General features: G+C 39.6%; 1 protein-coding gene across 3 annotated transcripts in view; it reads right to left on the bottom strand.

Annotated features, from left to right (window-relative positions):
• Positions 1-23,712, bottom strand: part of Vps54 (VPS54 subunit of GARP complex) — an 84,037-nt gene that overhangs the window by 3,032 nt on the left and 57,293 nt on the right. For all 3 annotated transcript variants that reach the window (XM_075944442.1, XM_075944443.1, XM_075944441.1), the window contains 8 exons: positions 23,278-23,390; positions 21,709-21,772; positions 19,518-19,623; positions 7,799-7,886; positions 7,201-7,322; positions 7,009-7,089; positions 3,290-3,397; positions 1,250-1,344 (listed from right to left, as the gene is read on the bottom strand). In XM_075944442.1, the coding sequence (XP_075800557.1) occupies positions 1,250-1,344; positions 3,290-3,397; positions 7,009-7,089; positions 7,201-7,322; positions 7,799-7,886; positions 19,518-19,623; positions 21,709-21,772; positions 23,278-23,390 (777 nt within the window). The remainder of the gene's footprint in view (positions 1-1,249; positions 1,345-3,289; positions 3,398-7,008; positions 7,090-7,200; positions 7,323-7,798; positions 7,887-19,517; positions 19,624-21,708; positions 21,773-23,277; positions 23,391-23,712) is intronic.

The raw sequence follows: 23,712 nt of genomic DNA, 5'->3' as shown, positions 1-23,712 counted from the left end.
TCATGTCATTCCCGCTTCTAAACTGGCTCTGAATCAAGAAGATGCTATTAGGCATCTAAAATAGAAATAGCATATTTCTCTTGCATTTATTTAGGTTACCTATGACCAATATTTCTTATCACTTATAGGGTAGTTTTTCAGGCACCAGAGAGATGGCTTAGCAGCTCTGAGCACTTGCTGTCTTAGAGAGGACCTGGGTTAGTTGCCAGCACCCTCATGGCAGCTTACAACTTTAACCCCAGTTCCAACGGATCCAACGTTCTCTGTCTTCTGGCTTCCAAGGGCACTGGGTGCACACATGGTACATAAATAGACATGCAGACAAAACACCCATATATACAATTTTTTAAAAAAAGATAAATATGTGGCACACCAAGAAAACCATTCCAAAGTTTAACAGGTAGTTGGTGCTTTTTCTTTTCTTAATACACACACAAACACACCCATTTCACAAGCTAGGGATGAAGCCAGGACCTCACAGATGGAAGACAAGTGCTCTACCACTCAGCAACATCCCCAGCCTCAGATTAATCTTCAATTCTCTTTGTGAAAGGAAGAAAGAGTTTGTTTTGTTTTTTTTTAATTATTTCTAGGACACCTTTAATCCTAGTACTTATAGGCAGAGGCAAGGTGGATCTCTTGAATTGGAAGCCAGTCTGGTATACATAGCGAGAGCTGGTCCCTGCCTAAAAGTCAAAACAACAACAACAAAAAGTCTAAGAAATTTCAGGCCTAGATAAGGTAACTATCTTATTCAAAATTTGAGATATAAGTTAGTAGGTGGCAGAGCTAGAGTTTATCCCAAACTTTGTAAAATACGAATCCATTGGTTTTAAAATGTAATACTATTTTAAGAATAGATTATTTTTCAGAACTCTCCAAAATAAGGCATAGTTTACCCTCATCATCTTAGAAATGAGGCCACTCTCCTAGTCCAAGGGTCCTGGAGTAGAGCTCTGAATCCTGTCTGCACAGAGCAATACCGCTCAGCATCTAGAGATGAGCCACTAGCCCGCACTGCCTCACTGAGAGGGGTCTTTAAGGTTCAGCATGGAGCCGAACACGGACAGCCATTATTAACAGAGACAGTGGGAAGATACAAAGAGGCCGTGTCCACAAGAGAAGAAAACAACGTTGCTGACTTGGTGGTTTTCTTCTTCAGTATGATGGCAGCAGGGAAGCCGACCATGAACACTGACAAGGACTAACATACAGTACAGAGCAGGTGGTGAGAGATTAAGAATCATACCCATTTTGAGGTCCTCCATCATTTATTACATTTAAGTGTGACAACTGCTTTTTCAAGTGGAGTTTGTAACTTGCATTAATTCTTAAAAATAACATCTGAAAAAGAAATAAAAGTTTCTTAAAGTTCTGAAATAGAAGATAAATATCCGTAATCAATAAATGGAAAAGGTTTTTTTTTTTTTAAATCTTTGTTTTGACATAGACTTTTAGGACGTTCTTCGGAAGCACTGAGCTGCTAATTCACTGTGGTTTCCTCGGCCATTGGACAAGAGTTCTTCCCCCCACTCAGCAGTACTTCTAGCAGTAAAACTCCCTTTATGTACAGTAGGAGAATTCCTCAGGGCTACATAAAGAGTCAAAACTAGGTAAAAATAACACAAAGTAGTGGGGAGTTTTATCTTAATTAGGAACCTAGTGGGGGTGAGGGAATAAGACGTAAGAGGTAAAAGCTACTTTTACCTGATTACTCTATGGAAATAATTTAACCATCTATTTACCAACATGTATATATACGGGCACCTATGGAAGTTTGGACAGCTGCTGGTATTTGAGTGGTAAAAGGAGCATACAAGCCAGGAACTCCTACAGAACCTTAGCAGAGAGAAGCTCCCTGGCGTGGCTCGCAGGCCCTTGAGTTAGAACTCGGACAGCAAATGTAGTCAGAGATGGGGGAATCTTACTTGGCCGAGGAAGTGTGTAGCCATCTCCTCAGAACTGAACCATCCCTCCTAGAGTGGGAAGAGGCCTACCCAGCTCCCCGGGCTCAGGAGGCTCAGTCACATGGTTACATGTACTTCCCCCTCCTCACAGGTGCAGAGGCAGTAACAACTGTGGAGACTCCTGAACTTCCTGCAGGCATTAAGGGTTGTTGAAGGAGCTCCAGGAATGCAGCTCTGAGCTGTCACCCATGCCTGGGTGGCTTTTCAGTGAGTCACTTCTGCCCTGTAAATAATACTAATAGACTCGACTATTCCACTGGCCTGCTCCTGGTGCCCTTCTTGGGATGAGCAGACATTGTTAGCCTCTCCCAGGGACGCTACACAGCTGAAGGATGGCTGGCCAACAAGAAATGACAAGGGTAGTCATGTCTGTCTTCCCCTCAGTCTAAGCCCTGAGGGAGTTAGATGATGCTGAATTATGAGGTTAATGTTATTAAAGAAAACCTAGGAAAGCATGAAGGATGCGAACAGCTGGTCCAGAAGTACAGGGTCACAAGAAAGAGCAGGAGATGCAAGAACACACAGAGCTTTAAGGAGGCTGCCCCAATACCATCTCATGCATACACAAGCCATAGGAACAAAGTTCTGGATAACAACCCACTGGGAGTTAAGCCCCCTGGTACACACTAGTTTACATTCTTACACTGCACCATTCTACAGTTGGGCTTGAATGACAGCATCCAGTTTAAGGAAATTAACTGGATGAATAAAAATGAGGAAAGGATGAAGTTCTGGACTTTGGAGGTTTCAGGGCAGAGAAAGAGGCATGGGGCATAGAGATCCCAAAGAATAAATGTGTACTACTTCTGGTGGACACAGCAGAAGGGTAGATACCTCTTATTCCCTTCCCATGTTTGGTCACAGTTGAGAGGAATTCCCCACCCTTTTTACCACAGACCACTCATGTTAGTCTAATAAGTAGTAATGACTGACTTATGTATATGCTAATCTTAGCACTCCACTGCTAACTTCTCTCACCTCTAATCTACTATAACCTCAATTTATAACATCATAGATTTATTGATAGACGCCAACTCTGATTTCCACACTAACAATGTAAAGAGTGGTAATAGAAGTTTTGACTCTAACAATGGGTAACAACAGGTGACTAGAAGATCTGGTTAGTTCTCAACTGCCAAAACAAAAGACATTTGAAATTAAAACATTGTATTCATGCCTCACTAATCAATATAACAACCCAAAAGATGACAGCAAAGATGAACTACACTTAAACTTAACTGGATCTAAAGCACATACAAACTCCCCTACTGGTATGAACATAAAGGGTTAAAATCGCAAAGGTCTTTAGAGTTAGTACTCACCTGTGTTTGTTCTTCGGGAAGAAGATCAAATATAGCTTCATGCATCTTTGTCATTTGCTTACAAATATTCCTGAAACAAGGGGAAGGAACAGGAGCTTTCACCTCGTACTGGCAAGGGAAAAAGAATGAGAATTATCTTTAGTCTTTTGGACTATGCAGTGTCTCTGACGTTCCCTGAGTTGGGTTTTCTGTGCCTCCATACCTCTAATTCTGGCAATAGCGCTCAGGTCTTCAGCTGAGGTTTGTACTACCATACGAATCTTAAGAAACTTTTGGTCAATAACTTCATCTAGTTTATGGGAAGTAAAACACTTTACTAGACCATAATCTGCTTCCAGCCTTAAAAATGCCATTTGGGTTTAAAGCTCCTTCAATTCCTATCTAGTTCTTAGACAGAATCATGAAACGTGACTTGTGTGGCTGGCTCTTTCAGGTAATGCTTTCCTGATTATTCTTGCTGTCCATGTGCATGTACTCCATCCCTTTGCTGGCTGAATATGCTACACTATGAGCAGACCACAGTCTCCACCACTTGTCAGCTGGTAGAACTTGGAGCTGCTATGAATTATGCCGTTATGAACAAGTGTGAAGGTTTTGGTGTGGATTATTTTAGCTCTTTAGGATATGTAAGTAGCAGAAGTCAGTGGGTCATATGAACTTCATGTTTAACTTATCGGGAAATACCAAACTATATTCCAAAGTGGCTGCACCATTTCATAACACCACTGGCAAGATATAATGACTAGGCTTTCTGCCTCCTCACGAAACATCACTATATCTGGAGTTTTGATGTTGTTTTCAAAATATCCTAGAGGTAGAAGAAATTCAGATAACATGAAGACAAATGTAGGCACTGGGGATTACAAGGCCAAGAAGGTCATGGACTCACAGCAAGCACCACACACTAGAGAAAGGGTCTAGACTCACTGAGACCGGAACTGAGGTTTCAAGTCATCTCATTTAGAGTCATTTGCTTTGTCACCCCTAAAATGGCTAACCCATCCCCCAACCATTCTCCATCTCTGCTTTCCTAATGGTGATCTCACTTTCATTACCGCACCCTTCAGCCACCTAAACTGGACACAACAGTAACTGGCTCCACCCGAGAGACCTGTCCTTACATTCTTCTACCTCCCAAACACTAACTTTCCTGGCTCCCTCTGCTCATCGGGCTGTGGCATCTCACGTCAGCACACTACAAACTCTCCAGCACTGCGCCTTCCCAGGGGTGCCCTCTTCATCATCCTTTTCTTCAGTCGCCAACAAGCAAAGCTTCAACAGAAGTCCCATAACTGCCCCTTTTCTAAAAGTTATTTTTATTAGCATATAAAAAATAAGGTTGCATCCATCGATTCCAAAAAGCATTATGCTGAACATAAGGAGTCTGGCAAAACAGGCTGTAACTCCATATGAAGGACTTCTGGGAGAAGCAAAACTAAAGTGTCCAAGAGAAGGTTTGTCAATAATTTTCTTTATCTTGAATGTGGACATTTCATTACATATGTGTGTGTATATGAATTTTAAGACACCAAATTGTGTACTTGAAAGAGTGAGTTTTATTGAGTATAAACTATACCTCAATAAACCTGAATTACATTGATTTATAGCAATGGAGACTATTGCAGTGTGCTCATCCCTGTGTGTGCAACCCAGTGCATTAGCAGACTTCAGCGCTCACCTGAGTTACTAGTAACAATAGCAGAATATTGGCAGTTGACAATTTACTAACACTTGCTACAGTCAAACACAATAAAAAACGAAGTGCACAACACACAGATATATTCTCTCCCTAACTCCCACTCTATCCTCTGAGATCATCCTATTCTTCCCATCTGGAGGTGGAGACTGTCACTGATGGTCCTTCACTGGCTAGTCTGTAGCAAACATGAGACTTAATTTGGGTGTGCCTCTCTAACTGTGACACAGAATTGGTTTCTTACACTTTCCAACATGTTATCTCAGAGACTTTTGCATGTTAATTTCATTGCCCTCACCTCACCCTTTAAAAGCAAACTTCACATGCATGCAACAGCCGGAGTGCTTTCCCAGCCCCTCTCTCCCAGCTGGCGACCGTGTCTTCCACAGCAGTAAAAGCTCCAACATGTGGAACCAATTCCTTACTCACAATGTTTCACATATGCTTCTTTGTTGCTGAAGCTATTCTAAGTTTTCCCTACTAGATCTTTACTATTTGAGAACCAGATGGAAGACTGATCTACTCTGTTGCCCTGTTGCCCAGCACAATGGTTTGCATAAGTGAATAAATGAGTAAGATACTAATTAGTCTAGCTGTCAGTATAATTGGAGATAGACTCATTCAATTCAAGAAATGGCACCCTTATTAGTGTCTTAAGATAGTCTAGACTATATTATTGTGGCATATATTTTCAAAATTAAAATTTCAGGCAAGAAAACGAAAAGCTAAAAACTAAAAGACAAACCCAAACAAATCCTGTCTTCTATTTTGGTATGAATTTTTAAAAAAGATTAAAGTTCTGGGCAAGCAAGTCAGGGAGCAGCAAAGGCAGACTTGTTAACATGGGAATGCAAGGTGCCAGGCAGACAGGTGGAAAGTTACCATGAAAGGAGCACACACCTCTAAGGCCTGGCCACATCCTCCAGGGCAGTAACACAACAAAACAAACTGTGGAGGGGAATGCTCTAGTTTATCAAAACAAAACAAAGAACTTGAGAGACACAACCAGCAAATGTAATGAACGAATCACACTTACAGAGGAAATCACAGTAATAAAAGGTAAGCTGACTCACTGGCTAAGTCCCAAACAGGTGAGGTGTCAGCAGAGGACACGGGAGTTACTGGTAACATCCTTAGGTGTGGTAACTGCAGTGTTCTTATGGAAGACTGTTCCTTTAAGATTTGATTTGTGTGAGAGGGTGGATGTCCAAATGTCGATGTGTGACTGCAAGTGGACACCCGTGTGATACTCCTCCAATGCCATCCACCTTATATTATGAGACACATTTCTCACTGGCCTGAAAGTCACCAAGATGGCTAAGTTGGCTGGCCAGCAAACCCCAGGCATTTGCCTGTCTCCATCTCCCCTGAGTAGGGACCACAAGCATTTGCCACCATGCTTCCCTCTTTTAAAGACAAACAAAAAGACACCATCAGTCCTACGTGCAAGGAAAGCACTGCTGACTGAGGGATCTCCCTACCCTTCTGAATTAAATATGTTACAGTGCATGTGGAGCAGGATGGTACATGCACCTGAGTACTGGGAGATAAAATACCATCCTGCTTCAAATCTATTGTAACATATTTGAATAAAAAGCAAAATGTCACTATCTGTCAAATATAGGTAATAAATATGAACACTGAAAAGCTTCTCAGGAAATTCTCTTCTTATGGATAGAGAGTGTCAGTGCACCAATATGACTCCCTGTCTTTATCTCCCTTACTCCCCAGGCCATTTGGAAGATGAGAATCAGCTATGCAAAATGTGAACATTCTATTGCACTCTTCTCTAAACTGATATACAGGGTTTGCAATGCAATTGTAAGCCCGACCACTAAAGGGCCCTAAGAGATGATAAAATTTTCCTGGGGAAAAAAAAGTGAAAATTTTGACCAATCAGTAAATACCTCGTAAACACTGAGATTCTTTTACCATGTCCCTCTGTATCTAGAATTCTCTACAAAATGGAAAATCACAATGCCTTAGACATATGCCAAGCTTAATCATTTAGAAGAATCATTACCTTTGACAAAAGCTTATCAAATAGGCTGTCCATTATCGCTACAAGCTTAGCTGATATTTCGGCTATATGGTCATGGTAATCCTGTAAGGAGAAATAACACTGTTTTTAAAATTTCCTAAGACATATTTCCAAAACACTTAACAATTAAAGAAGACATTTGTGAAACTCCAATAGAAAACAGGTGAGAAGTACCTTGGTGATATGATCAAAATGCCTAAGCATGCTCCATTGCTTAGGGGGCAGTCGGGCTTCAAAATGAGCCCGGATCACAGGGATGTAGTGCACAATTAACTGCAAACACCGTGAAGAAAGGGCTGCAGTTGGGGAGTAAATAAGAATGGAAAAACAAAGATATTAGTTGATTTTAATTATCAAATTAAGTAAAAACATCCACACTAATCTTATACAGATTCCAGTTTATTTCACAAATGAAAACAATATATTTCATTTGCACAAGGAAGTAGTTTGGCAATGAACACGCTACTCTTCCACTGTGCCAGTGAACAGCCCGAGGACACTGGCACAACTGATTCTTTTCCCAAAGTGCTTTCTAATGCAGATTTCCGGAAATACTTTGTACACAGTATTACATTTTAGAAAGCAACACATCTTCCATACAGCCTGGAACAATGGGAACTTCCGAGAGAGCACATACACACCACATGAAGGCTAATGTGGCATTTGCCACTTTCACAGGCTCCCGTCCAAGCCATATGAACATCAGGCATAAACACGATACAAAAGAGACATTCTAACAACTCAGTATGGGAACTAAATGAAGAATTCATACCCAAATTTTTTGTAGTTATTGTTTTTAGTCCAACAACTTGCAATGCACCAGCTCCAAGAACTAACTGGCAACTTCTTGAATTGAAGTACTAACAAAGGAAGAAGGAAAAGATTCTGATCAGTTCATTAAAGTGCTAACTGCCCCAGAGACACAAATATACTCCTTCTCTGCTCACCCTCTTCTCACTACAAACCATGAAGTTATGTTTTAGTTGAATTTTTCTTTAAATTTTGAGACAGGTTTCACTCTGTGGTGCATACTGATCTGAACTCATTACATAATCCATGCTGGACATTCTCCTGCCTCAGCTTCCCAAGTGCCAAGAGGAATGGCTCGCTACAATGGTTTGATGAATTTTCTGGTAAAAGTAACTATAATCTATTTATACATTAATGAAAAGGGGACAGGACAGGTAGACTCTTATTGACTTCTGGTGGAGAAAAAAAAATGAGAAATCTAAAAATCAGTTTTTGGAAATTAATCTCTAATCTACACTTACAAAAGCAGTTAGGTTTTGCGTTGGTGGTATAGTGGTGAGCATAGCTGCCTTCCAAAAGCAGTTAAGTTTCAATCACTCTTTTCTGTTAAAGATCTATATTTTATGTGTGTGAGTGTTTTGCCACAATTATATATGTGTACCATGTCTATGCCTGGGCTCTACATAAGTCAGAAGTAGGCAATGAAACCCCTAGAACTGGAATTACAGATGGTTGTGAGCCACAGTATGGGTTCTGGAATCTTCCTCAAGAACAGCAAATACCACCGAGCCAACTCTCTAACTCCAGTTTCTCACTCTTCATGAAAGTCCTTTATTTTTCTGAACATGTGTGTTCACATGTTTGGTGCCTCCAGGACCACCCTGTTTTTGTTGGTGCTAGGGAATCAAACTCTGGTCCAGCACACTCTCCTGAACTCCAGAGAGGAAACAGAAACCAGGGAACAAAACAGTCACCCAACAAAGACAAGACCAGATATCAGCACCTAGACCTATAACCATTCTGCTCCTCGATTCCTAGATGCCAGTGTAAAAACACAGTCAATAACAAATAAGGAGAACAATTATGTGTCTACTAGAGCTCAGAAACCCTCCCACAGCAGGTCCTGAATATTCCAGAGCTGAAACACAAGAGAAAGACCTTAAAACAACATGTATGGATATGAGAGGTTCTTAAAGAGGAAATTAATAAATCCCTTAAGGATATCCAGGACAACAAAAACAGCAGAAGGAAACGAATAAAACTGTTCAAGATCTGAAAATGGAAATAGAATCAATAAAGAAAACCCAAACTGAGGGAATTCTGGAAATGAAAAGTTTAAGAATTTAAGCAGGAACTATGGAAGAGAAAATAAAATCTTAGGCACTGAGACACAGCAGAAAGAATGGATACATCAGTCAAAGGCAATGTTCAAACATTCCTGGTACAAAACATCCAGGAAATCTGGAACACTATGAAGAGACCAGATCTAACAATAATAGAAATAGAGAAGGACAATGTAATTTAGCTCAAAGGTCCAGAAGGTATTTTCTACAAATTCATAAAAGAAAATTTCCCTAACCTAAAGAAGGACATGCCAATAAGGTACAAGAGGCATACAGAATACCAAATAGATTAGATCAGAAAAGAAAGCCTCCTTGGCACATAATAATCAGAACATTAAATGTATAGAACAAAACAAGAATATTAAAAGCTGCAAGGGACAAACACCAAATAACATATAAAGACAGTACTATTAGAATTATACCTGACTTCTCAATGGAGACTCTAAAAGCCAGAAGGGGTTGGACAGATGTGCTATAGACTCTAAAAGACCACAGATGCCCAGCCCAGACTACTATACCCAACAAAATTTTCAATCCCCATGGATAGAAAAAATAAGGTTGTCTATGATAAAGTCAAATTTAAGCAATATTTATCTACAAATCCAGCCCTTCAGAAAGTGTTAGAAGGAAAACTCCAACCTAAGGAGGTAAACTACAACCATAAAACACAGGGAATAAATAATCTCAGAGTGGCAAAATAAAAAGGGAAACACATACACACACACATACACAAAACCACTACCACCACCACCACCAACAACAACAAAATAACAGGAATCAATAATCACTTGTCATTGATACCTTTCAATAGCAATAGACTTAATCCCCCAATAAAAAGACTCAGACTAACAGAATAGACATGAAAACAGGAACCATCCTTCTGCTGCGTCCAAGAAATACAACTCAACATCAAAGATAGACAGTATCTCAGGGAAAAGGGATGGAGAAAGATATTCCAAGCAAACAGACTTAAGAAGAAAGCTGGTGTAAACATTTTAATATCTAACAAAATATACTTCAAACCAAAACTAACCAGAAGAGATAGAGAAGAACACTACATACACATCAAAACTAACCAGAAGAGATAGAGAAGAACACTACATACACATCAAAACTAACCAGAAGAGATAGAGAAGAACACTACATACACATCAAAGGGAAACTCCATCAAGATGACATTTAAATTCTTAACATCTATACTCCAAACACAAGGGCACCAAGTTCATAAAAGAAACACTACTGCAGCTTAAATCATATTGACCCCACACACTGATAGTGGGAGACTCTAGACCCCACTGTCACCAACAGAAAGGTCATCCAGACAAAAACTAAACAGAGAAATAATGAAACTAACAGATGTTATAAGCCAAATGGACCTAGCAGGTATCTACAGAACAGTTCATCCAAACACAGAAGAATACATTTTCTTCTTAGCACCTCAAGGAACATTCTGCAAAATTGACCACATATACTTTGTGACATACTCAGTCACAAAGTAAGTCTCAACAGGTATAAGAAAACTGAAATAATTCCCTACATCCAGCAGGTCACTATAGATTAAAGCCAAATATCAACAACAGAAACAAGAAAAAGTTTACAAACTTGGGAAACTGAACAACTCTCTACCGAATGAAAAATGGGCCAGGATACAAATTAAGAAAGAAATGAAAGACCTTCTATAATTGACTGAAAATGGATTACACAGCACACCCAAACTTATGAGACACAAGAAAAGCAGTTCTAAAAGGCAAGTTCAAAGACATTGGAAATCTCAGATGAGCATCTTAACTGCACACCTCAAAGCTCTAAAACACCAAGAAACAAACACACCCAAAAGAAGTAGACAGTAAGAAATAATCAAACTCAAGGCTGAAATCAATAAAATAGAAATAAAGAGAACAATACAAAGAATCAATGTAACAAAGAAGTTGGTTCTTGGAGAAAAATTAGTAAGATCAACAAATGCTTATACAAGTTAACTAAAAGGCAGAAAGAGAATATCCAAACTAACAAAATCAGAAATGGAAAGGGGATGGGGTCATAATAGACAATGAGAAAATCCAGAGACTTATAAGGATATACTTTAAAATCCTATACTCCACCAAATTCTCAATACATACAACCTATCAAAGTTAAATCAAGACCAAATAAGCAGTTTAGAAAGACTTATAACCCCTAGTGAAATAGAAGCAGTTATTAGAAGTCTCCAAATCTCTCCCCACATACAAAAAGCTCAGGGCCAGATGGTTTTAGAATAAAAATTCCACTAGACTTTTAAAGAGTCAATGCCAATACTCCTCAAATTATTTCACAAAATTGAAACAGAAGGAACAATGCCCAATTCATAAACTGAGGCCACAGTCACCCTGATACCCAAACCACATAAAGACTCAATGAAGAAAGAGAATTTCAGACTAATTTCCCTTATGAACATAGAAAAAGTCTCAATAAAATACTTCCAAACCAAATCCAAGAACAAATAAAGATTATCCACATGATCAAGTAAGGCTTCAATCCAGAGATGCAGGAATGAATCAACATACAAAAATCAATAAATATAGACACCTGGCGGCGGAAGGCGGCCGGAGGACGCCCAGCGCAGCCGGCGGGGACCGACTGGGACCGGAGCGGCAGCAGAGGACACAGGCTGCTGCAAAGAGGTAGGCCTTCGGTTGGGGAGGTCCCTGGCAAAGGAGGAGCCGGGTCCTATTCCTGAAGACCCTTCTGAGGGGTGAGAGGGATCTTGGCCCCCCGGCAGGAACCAGGAAACAGAGCAAGGGCATTTTGTAAGAGGAGCCCCTGGCCAGCAGGGAAACCTGAACCAGTTTTAAAAGACCCCTTAGATAGCATCGATAGGAGGAGATGGGCAGGCGCCAAGGAAAGAATTCACCCAATAATCTGAAAAACAACATGAAAACACCAGAACCCAACGATCTTACAATAGAAGGTCTCCAACACCCTAACACAGAAGAAGTGGAAAAAATTGACTTTATGAAAGCAGTAGAATCCATTAAACAACATGTGAAAAATGCCCTTATAGAAATGGATGAGAAGTATAACCAAAAATTTGAAGAAATGAGTAAATACGTACATAATACCCTGGGAAACCAAGAAAGAATGATCAAACAGGTAATGGAAACAGTTCAAGAATTGAAAACTGAAATGGAAGCAAGGAAGAAAACACAAACTGAGGACCAGCTGGATATGGAAAATCTAGGTCAACGAGCAGAGCCTACAGAAACAAGCATAATCAATAGAATACAAGAAATAGAAGAAAGAATCTCAGATTCTGAGGACACCATAGAGAAAATAAACACTCTGATCAAAGAAAACTGCAAAGCCAACAAATTCTCATGACAAAACATTCAGGAATTATGGGACACAATAAAAAGACCAAATCTAAGAATAATAGGAATAGAAGAAGGAGAAGAGTCACAGCTCAAAGGCCCAGAAAATATTTTGAACAAAATTATGGAAGAAAACTTTCACAACATAAAGAAAGATATTCCTTTGAATATTCAAGAAGCATACAGAACACCAAACAGACTGGATCAAAGGAAAACATCCCCTCGCCATATAATAATCAAAACACAAAATATACAGGTTAAAGAAAGAATACTAAGAGCTGCAAAGGAAAAAAGCCAAGTAACTTATAAAGGTAAACCGATCAGGCTTACACCTGATTTCTCTATGGAAACAATGAAAGCCAGAAGGTCCTGGATAGAAGTACTGCAGAAGCTAAGAGACCATGGATGCAAGCCCAGACTACTATACCCAGCCAAGCTTTCGTTCACTATAAATGGAGAAATCAAGACATTCCAGGATAAGAACAAATTTAAACAATACGTAGCCACAAATCCAGCCCAGTAATAGAAAGAAAACTGCAACCCAAGGAATCCAACATTGCTAACACTGCCTACAATAACTCAGGCATCTAGCGACCCTTCACTAGCACAACTCAAAGAAGGGAGACACACAAATTCTACTTCCAAAAACAATAAGAATATCCGGCGTAAACAACCACTGGTCATTAATATCACTTAATATTAATGGTCTCAATTCACCTATAAAAAGGCACAGGCTAAGAGATTGGATACGAAAACAGGATCCAACATTCTGCTGTTTGCAAGAAACACATCTCAACCACAAAGACAGGCATCTACTCAGAGTAAAGGGCTGGGAAAAGGTCTTTCAAGTAAATGGTCCTAAGAAAAAAGCAGGTGTGGCCATATTAATTTCTAACAAAACTGACTTCAAACTAAAATCAATCAGAAGAGATCGAGATGGACACTTTATACTCATAACAGGAACAATTTGTCAGGATGATGTCTCAATCCTGAATATTTACACCCCTAATATAAAAGCACCCACGTATGTAAAAGAAATATTACTAAAACTCAAGGCAGACATCAAACCACACACACTAGTAGTAGGAGACTTCAATACACCTCTCTCAGCAATGGACAGGTCAATCAGACAGAAACCTAATAGAGAAGTAAGAGAACTACTGGAGGTAATGAAGCAAATGGACTTAACAGACATCTATAGAACATTCCACCCAAATAGGAAAGAATATACCTTCTTCTCTGCAGCCCATGGAACCTTATCGAAAATTGACCACTTACTTGGAAACAAAGGAAACCTCCACAGATACAAAAAAATATCAGTGTCCACCTGTGTCTTATCAGATCACCATGGATTAAAGTTAGAATTCAACAACAATCCTACCTCCAGAAAGCCGACAAACTCATGGAAACTGAACAGTCAACTACTGAACCACACCTGGGTCAAGGAAGAAATCAAGAAAGAAATTAAAGTCTTCCTTGAATTTAATGAAAATAAAGAGACAACATACTCAAACCTATGGGACACTATGAAAGCAGTGCTAACAGGAAAGTTCATAGCACTAAGTGCCCACTTAAAGAAAACAGAGAAAGCATACATCAGAGACTTAACAGCACACCTGAAAGCTTTAGAAAAAAAAAAGAAGCAGACACGCCCAGGAGGAGTAGAAGACTGGAAATAATCAAACTGAGGGCGGAAATCAACAAAATAGAAACGCAGGAAACAGTCCAAAGAATCAATGAAACAAAAAGTTGGTTCTTGGAGAAAATCAACAAGATCGACAAACCTAGCCTATCCAAACTAATTAAATGACAGAGAGAGAACACGCAAATAAATAAGATCAGAAATGAAAAGGGGGACATAACCACAGACACAGAGGAAATTCAGAGACTCATTAGATCTTACTACAAAAGCCTGTATGCCACAAAACTAAGAAATGCAAATGAAATGGACATTTTTTTAGATAAGTACCACATACCAAAGCTAAACCAAGACCAGGTGAACAATCTAAATAGACCTGTTAGTCAGGAAGAGCTAGAAACTGTTATCAAAAATCTACCTGCCAAAAAAAGCCCAGGACCAGATGGTTTCAATGCAGAATTCTACCAGAACTTCCAAGAAGAGCTAATACCTATACTCCTTAATGTATTTCATAATATAGAAACAGAAGAGTCATTGCCAAATTCCTTTTATGAAGCTACAGTTACCCTGATACCAAAACCACACAAAGACCCAACCAAGAAAGAAAATTACAGGCCTATCTCACTCATGAATATCGACGCAAAAATTCTCAATAAAATACTGGCAAACCGAATCCAAGAACACATTAGAAAAATTATCCATTATGATCAAGTAGGCTTCATCCCAGAGATGCAAGGCTGGTTCAACATACGCAAATCTATCAATGTAATCCACCATATAAATAAACTGAAAGAAAAAAACCATATGATCATTTCATTAGATGCTGAAAAAGCATTTGACAAAATTCAACACCCCTTTATGATAAAAGTCTAGGAGAGATGAGGGATACAAGGGTCATACCTAAATATAATAAAAGCTATTTACAGCAAGCTGTCAGCTAACATTAAATTAAATGGAGAAAAATTCAAAGCCATCCCACTAAAATCAGGAACACGACAAGGCTGTCCACTCTCTCCATACCTCTTCAATATAGTGCTTGAAGTTCTAGCAATAGCAATAAGACAACATAAAGGGATCAAGGGGATGCGTATCGGAAAAGAAGAAGTTAAGCTCTCTTTATTTGCAGATGATATGATAGTATACATAAGCGACCCCAAAAACTCTACCAAAGAACTCCTACAGCTGATAAACACCTTTATTAATGTGGCAGGATACAAGATTAACTCCAAAAAATCAGTGGCCTTCCTATACACTAAGGATAAGGAAACAGAGAGGGAAATTAGAGAAGCATCACCTTTCACGATAGCCACAAATAGCATAAAATATCTTGGGATAACTCTGACCAAGGATGTGAAAGATCTATTTGACAAGAACTTTAAGTCTTTGAAGAAAGAAATTGAAGAGGACACCAGAAAATGGAAAGATCTTCCTTGCTCCTGGATTGGGAGGATCAACATAGTAAAAATGGCAATTCTACCAAAAGCAATCTATAGGTTCAATGCAATCCCCATCAAAATCCCATCAAAATTCTTCACAGATCTGGAGAAGACAATAATCAACTTTATATGGAAAAACAAAAAACCCAGGATAGCCAAAACAATCTTATACAACAAAGGAGCGTCTGGAGGCATTACCATCCCTGACTTCAAACTCTACTACAGAGCTACAGTATTGAAAACAGCTTGGTATTGGCATAAAAACAGAGAAGTAGACCAATGGAATCGAATAGAAGACCCTGACATTAACCCACAAACCTATGAACACCTGATTTTCAATAAAGGAGCTAAAAGTATACAATGGAAAAAAGAGAGCATCTTCAACAAATTGTGCTGGCAAAGCTGGATGTCAACCTGTAGAAGAATGAAAATAGATCCATATCTATCACCATGCACAAAACTCAAGTCCAAATGGATTAAAGACCTCAATATCAGCCCGAACACACTGAACCTGATAGAAGAGAAAGTGGGAAGTACTCTACAACACATGGGCACAGGAGACCACTTCCTACGTATAACCCCAGCAGCACAGACATTAAGGACCTCATTGAATAAATGGGACCTCCTGAGACTGAGAAGCTTCTGTAAAGCAAAGGACACTGTCGCTAAGACACAAAGGCAACCCACTAACTGGGAGAAGATCTTCACCAACCCCGCAACTGACAAAGGTCTGATCTCCAAAATATATAAAGAACTCAAGAAACTAGACCGTAAAAGGCTAATCAACCCAATTATAAAATGGGGCATTGAGCTGAACAGAGAATTCTCAACAGAAGAACTTCAAATGGCCAAAAGACACTTAAGATCATGCTCAACTTCCTTACCGATCAGGGAAATGCAAATCAAGACAACTTTAAGATACCATCTTACACCTGTCAGAATGGCTAAAATAAAAAACACCAATGATAGCCTTTTTTGGAGAGGTTGTGGAGAAAGGGGTACACTTATCCATTGCTGGTGGGAATGCAAACTTGTGCAACCACTTTGGAAAGCAGTATGGCGGTTTCTCAGGAAATTCGGGATCAACTTACCCCTGGACCCAGCAATACCACTCTTGGGAATATACCCAAGAGAGGCCTTATCATACAACAAAAGTATATGCTCTATGATGTTCATAGCAGCATTGTTTGTGATAGCCAGAACCTGGAAACAACCTAGATGCCCTTCAATGGAAGAATGGATGAAGAAAGTATGGAATTTATACATATTAGAGTACTACTCAGCAATAATAAAGAAGGACTTCTTGAATTTTGCATGCAAATGGATGGAAATAGAAAACACTATCCTGAGTGAGGTAAGCCAGACCCAAAAAGAGGAACATGGGATGTACTCACTCATATTTGGTTTCTAGCCATAAACCAAGGACATTGAGCATATAATTAGTGATCCTAGAGAAGCTAAATAAGGAGAACCCAAAGAAAAACATATAGGCATCCTCCTGAATATTAACCTTCAGCAAGCAATGAAAGGAGACAGAGACAGAGACCCACATTGGAGCACAGGACTGAAATCTCAAGGTCCAAATCAGGAGCAGAAGGAGAAAGAGCACAAGCAAGGAACTCAGGACCGCGAGGGGTGCACCCACACACTGAGACAATGGGGATGTTCTACTGGGAACTCACCAAGACCAGCTGGCCTGAGTCTGGAAAAGCCTGGGATAAAACTGGACTCTCTGAACATAGCGGACAATGAGGACTACTGAGAACTCAAGAACAATGGCAATGGGTTTCTGATCCTACTGCACGCACTGGCTTTGTGGGAGCCTAGGCAGTTTGGATGCTCACCTTACTAGACCTGGATGGAGGTGGGGGTTCCTTGGACTTCCCACAGGACAGGGAACCCTGATTGCTTTTCGAGCTGGGGGGTGGGGGACTTAATTGGGGAGAGGGAGGGAAATGGGAGGCGGTGGCGGGGAAGAGACAAAAATCTTTAATAAATAAATAAACTTAATTACATAGAAAAAAAAAGAAAAAAAAATAAATATAATCCATCATACAAACAAACTCAAAGACATAAAACCACATGATCTTCTCATTAGATGCAGAAAAAGTCTTTGACAAAATCCAACACCCCTTCTGGATAAAAGTCCTGGAGAGAACAGGGACACAAGGGGAAAACCTCTACATAATAAAGGTACTTTCTACAGCAAGCCCACAGTCATCATCAACTTAAATGGAGAGAAACTCAAACCAATCCCACTAAAATCAGAAACAAGATGAAACTTCCAACTCTCTTCATACATATTCAATACAGTACTTGAAGTCTTAGCTAATACAGTAAGGAAGACTACTGAAGGTGATTAAGGGAATACAAATTGGAAAGGTAGATGTCAAAGGGGTGCCATGGAAATCCACAAACAACCCAGGATGATATCAAAGCAATAGGTTGCTCTCCACAAACTGACAGTAAGACGCCACTGCTGAAGACAACACCTGCACAACTCACTGAACATGGAGAGCTCACGTTGGAGCATACATAGAACCTTCACCCCTGCATTCTAGTGTCTTTGGTACAGGAAGATATTCTGCAGGCTACTAAAAGAGAAAAAGTAAACGCCAATCCAACCACAATTCCTTTGATCTACAATGCTGTCTTGCTTGCAAAATCTGCTAGGGAAATGGTGGCACAAAGCTTGTGGGAGTAACCAACCAATGTCTGATTGGTCTTAAGGCCACTCCATGAGATAGAACCTATACCTGACACTGCTTGGGTGCCAAAAAACAGAGAATAGATAGCCCAGAAACCTAGGGCAAAAACAAATACTACTGGTCTTAATAAAACAAAATCAAAGTGTGCTAGAATGACTCCTAAACAACACATTGTTACAATCATAAATCAGTGCCTTATTCAGCCATTGTCAGGGAAGGTTCCTCTCGCATGGGATGGAAACAAATACAGAGACTCACAGCCAGACATTATGAAGGGAAACCCTGGAACACACAGCTCTGAATAGGATGTCTCCATCAAATCTATCCTCTCAGACTCAGGGAATCCTTGGAAGAGGAAGTGGAAAGAGTGTAAGAGCCAGAGGGGATGGAGGACACAAGGAGAACAAGGCCCCCTGAATCAACTGAGCAAAAGCACATTCAAACTCATAGAGACTGAAATAGCAAGCACAGGGCCTGCCCATGTCTGCACCAGGACCTCTGTGTACATATCACAGCTTTTACTTTAGTGTTTCTATGGGCCTTCTGAGCATGTGCAAAGGTAGGTCTCTGTGATTCTTTTGGGCTCTTTTTCCTCTGTTGGTTTGCCTTGTCCAACTTTAATGTGTTGATTTTGTTTTATCTTATACTTGATTTTGTTATATGTTGTTATCTATTAGAAATCTGTTTTTTTTTTCTAATGAAAGCAAAAAGGGAACGAATCCAGATGGGAAGAGGTGTAAAGAAACTGGACAGGGTAATCAGAAGATTACCTGTGAGAAAAAGCATCCATTTTAAATAAAGTGAGAGTAAAGAATAAAGCCTTTGTTATACTAGCACATAAGAATACTTATTAGTATGAAATAGCTAAAATCATCAAATTTCATTACATTAATGGTTCCAGAAGAATGTTAAAAAAAAAATCTCTGACTTGAGTGAGCCGAAGCTTCAGTGAGCTCCTGCCAGGTACCAGAAAGCAGTTTAGGTTCTGATCTCAATGAGTTGAGTAGTGTTCAGTTTTCTTATCATTAACAGCACTATGGACGTGAGGCCATGTGAGTGCACACATGAGCACATGCCCACCTCACACACGCACACAATGAATATGGAGAAGACAGAGCACGTTGTCCTTATTGATATATAAAGATGGCCAGTATCACAAAACCCTACCCTAAAAATAACTTGGTGTTTTAGAAGTTAAAGATTAGTTACACTCTAATAAATGAACTCTTCCAACTATTTTTCAAATAAATAGGAAAAGCTGTACACACCTTCAACAAATCTGTCAGACGAGTGAGCATGTCAGTGGTAACAGATGGAATGTTATCCACACACTGGCAATATTCAAGGATGATTCTAATTAACAGCAAGACAGTTCTAGAAGAAAAAGATAAACCACAGACACTCATCAAAAAGTCAAATAACCAGTTCAAAACATCTATGGCAATATACCAAACTTGGCAGCTGTATAACTTCAGAGTCAGCTACAAGACACTGGTAATGAATGTCTCGTCAAACTTTGTGCTGTAGAAAATGCTGTATGGCATTTTTTAAAGATTTATTTATTTTTATAACACATATATGAGTATTTTTGCTTTCACGTATGTCTGTGTACCATATGCATGCAGTACTCACTGAGACCAGAGGAGGGTTTTGGATCCCCTGGAGTTTAACTGGAGCTAAAGATAGTTGCTAGACACCATTGGTTGCCAGGAACCAGACTTGGGTTCTCTGCAAGAATAACAAGGGCTCATAACTGAGCCATCTTGCCAGTCCCTCTGGATAGCAATTTTAAGCAAGTTTCTACCATACACAAGTATTCCTTTTCTGGGAAAATCAGAAACACTGAAAAAAAGACTGGTCAGTGGTTCTGCTCACTCATGTAAACAGTCCTCAATTATAGCTCTTGAATTAACGAAGGGAGGACAGTTCGGATTTTCTCAGTGATATAAAAGAATCTATAATGCTCTAAGGAGAACATAATGTCCTAGGAAGTTTACTGAGTGGTCACAAAAAGATGAGAAACTATCAGTTTAATAGCAGGACAGGTCACAGTGAGGAAGAATGACTTACTGTAAGACATCTAAATTCATTCAGAATTGAGAAAGCCATGTTAAATAATGCTTTATAAAAGTCTGCAAGTTTAGGCTGGAGAGATGACTCAGAGGTTAAGAGAACTGACTGATCTTCCAGAGGTCCTGAGTTCAATTCCCAGCAACCACATGGTGGCTCACAACCATCTGGAATGAAATTTGGTGCCCTCTTCTGGCCTGCAGATAGAACACTGCATGCATAATAAATAAATAAGTCCTTTTTTTAAAAAAAATAAGCCTGAAAGTTATTAAGAACTAAAATTCAATAGAAGCATTTAGACTTTTAAACTCATCTGGGAGCCCACGTATGTCTCACGCCTGCCCTAGAGTCTGCTCTGTGTGGTATGAGTCCACTGCAGATCTTTATAATCTTCCTAGAAGATGCCATCGTCCCCTTTAGCCAGGAAGTTCAGTCTTTTTGGCAACAGTTTCTTTTCCTAAAGAGCCAAGAAACTCAACAAGGGGGACCATTTTCATCAAGCACATGCAATGTAACTGGATAACAAATCAGTAGACAGAAATGACACTTCAGCTGGAGGGGTTGAAAACAGCTTTGCCTCCCAGAGACAAGCAAAGATTCCAGAGGGCAGGAAGGAGTGTCGCTGTGAAACATACTTCAGCAACCTGAAAGTGACTGGGAAGAAGCTTCCAGCTTAAGCATCCTTTGTACGGCTGCCATGGTACTAAGAGAACTGAAAACTGGAAGTCGGTAACTCCCTCACCTCTGCAGAGAGAGAATTCTACTATATACATTGTTGTGACAAGATACTACTCTCTTTATAGAGGGAACAGCTACTTCAGGAAACACTGACAAGAAGCAAAGACAACACAAATTGTTCACTGTTTTAAAGACGACGGTGAGTTTAAAATTTCATAAGAGGCATGCAGCACAAATGATAAGTATGTTTCCAGTTAACTTCAATTAGAGATATATTTATTGACAAAAGAGCAAAAGACCAATGTCTACAATGACAATGGTGAGGTGTGCTAAATGATACACAGAACAGCAACCATTTTCTGATAGAACTGTTTGTGTTTCACTAAAACTACTATGCTATGTTACACACAAAGAAGCTATAGAGTAAAAAGAGGCAGCAAGCGTGTGAGTGGTAAGAATGGTACCACGCAGTTACTACACGGGCCTTGGGCTGCCTCATACATTTCCTGTTACATGAGAAAATCGGGGCCTTTCTGTGACAACAGTGTAGTCCTTGATGGGTAAAGCATACTACAGAACAATGGAAAATAAAAAAAAAATCATAAAATTTCCCTTAAATATTTTATAGTTTTTAACATTGTTATTCAAAATTTGCAGTTCACTCCAAGGGAGAACAAGAAGGCAGGTTTCAAAGAGAAATGTGCTACTCACCCAACAACAGCATACTGGTGTCCTTCAACAACAAGGACTTCAGCTGGCTTCCTTTCTTCCGTAGCTAGAAAACAAAGCAAACAAGAAAGGTAAGGGACAAAATGAAACAAATTACTAGAAAAAAATGAAAATGGTAGTTCCTGTTTAGAACCAGAACTATCTCATCTCTGAAACAAAGACTCCTATCTTGGGAGTACATTACTTTAGAGTCAGACTTAAGTTTGAGTCCCACTATTGCAAGTACTGGCTGTATGACTTTGGGCCAATGACTTAAGTTCTTTGTAGCAAAACTATCTGCCTCTTAGGCTCGTTAGAATGACAGGAGAAGTGATTATAAACTGCCTCTCCATGGGACCTGGTACACAGTAGATAATAAGTCATCCTTTGAAGTTAGAATTAGGTTAGAGGCAGAGCTAGCATTTTACAATGGCTACTTTTCATTATTAACATTAGCCCTTAAAGAGCGCAACCAAGACATTAATTTTCAGCATGTCATGTTTTATCACTTGAAACAAAATTTGACATTTTTAGGTAAAAAGAAAAATAAATTAGATCACTGTCTTGGAGCAGCCAAATAATTAGCTTAAAAAAGGCATATAATTAATGCTTTTCCTAAGTTTCAAGTTTCTGAAACCTTAAGACTTAATTCCTCTTTTCTTTCATGCAAATAAAGTAAGTTCTAGTATCAATTCAACTTGAACATAAGTCTGTTTGTTTTGTGGTGGCAAGTACTTTCTTAATTAACTCTCTCTTCTGCACACACACGCAAGCAGAGCAGATAAGAGACAGGTCCTACTGTCAGTTTGCCTGGATCCGAGTCCCTACTCTCCCATCTAGTTCTCTAACTCTAAACCACATGTATAACCTTGCTGTGCTCCAGCTTCTGCATTTGTAAACAGCCTCGTTTACAGAACATCAATTACATAGTACCGGTAAACTGCTTAAAACAACAATGCCTAGCACCAGACAGGCACTCAGTATTAGATATCAGTTAACCTTCCCTTCTCTGGGGCCGTGGTCAGTACCTAGTAAGCCAGTGAGTGCACAGTGGATATAGGCATAAGAACCCAGGATCCCTAGTCATAAGGACTAGCAAGCCCTAACCAAGTTCTAACAGCACACACTGATGGTCAGCAAGGCCGGCCTGGGGAACAGAGACAGAAACAAAGTATATAAAAACTCCTACCACAAGAACTTCCAAAGAGGGCTTAAGAGATGGCTCAGAGGTTAAGAGCACTGGCTACTCTTCCAGAGGCCCTGAGTTCAATTCCTAGCAATCACATGGTGGCTCACAACCATCTGTAATGAGATCTGGCGCCCTCTTTCGGCAAGTGTATATATATAATAAATTAATTAATTTAAAAAAGAAAAAGATCCTCCAAAGAAGTCAAAACCCTTCACTTTCCAGACCCCCCCCAAAAAAATTGCTAATGCATCTATATGTATAACTTTATTTGAAAAATCATTTTGTTTACGTGAAGTGGAAGTGAGAGACTATGAGCTGTTTAGGGACAGACAGTATGCCCTAGTCATCAATATAAGGAGCAGTGTGTGAAAGACTACACATACCCGCAGGTTTTTTTTCGGGTAAGGCAATCTTTCCATCTGCTATAGAATCAACAAGATCCTGAAATTCTGCAGGTACATCAGCTTGCTTCCAGCGCTCATTGTCTAGGAGGAGGCTGTTCAAAAGTAAAAAGAAAGGCAGGTGAGCTTTAATGACATTCTCTTTAGTCAAAAGAAAGTAAGAAGATATCCAGCAAGTTGGCAGTACTCAATTCTGAACGTCATGATAAACTGGACCCACTAACTAACAGAACTAATACCTTTCCAAAGTATCTTCTGTCTCTTAGCCTAGCCAAAAATAGCAAAGAAAACAATTCAGTCAAACTTGATTTGAGTGGGAAATCAAAATCAATGGAGAATCAACAGAAAGACTTCAATAAAAATAAATTTTATTTATTTTATATCCTGACCAGTTTCCCCTCCCTCCTCTCCTCCCAC

This window comes from Microtus pennsylvanicus, chromosome 12, assembly GCF_037038515.1.
Source record: "Microtus pennsylvanicus isolate mMicPen1 chromosome 12, mMicPen1.hap1, whole genome shotgun sequence".
Classification (NCBI taxonomy): Eukaryota; Metazoa; Chordata; class Mammalia; order Rodentia; family Cricetidae; genus Microtus; species Microtus pennsylvanicus.
The sequence above is the reverse complement of the archived record's forward strand: the minus strand, read 5'-3'. Positions and strand labels throughout refer to the sequence as shown.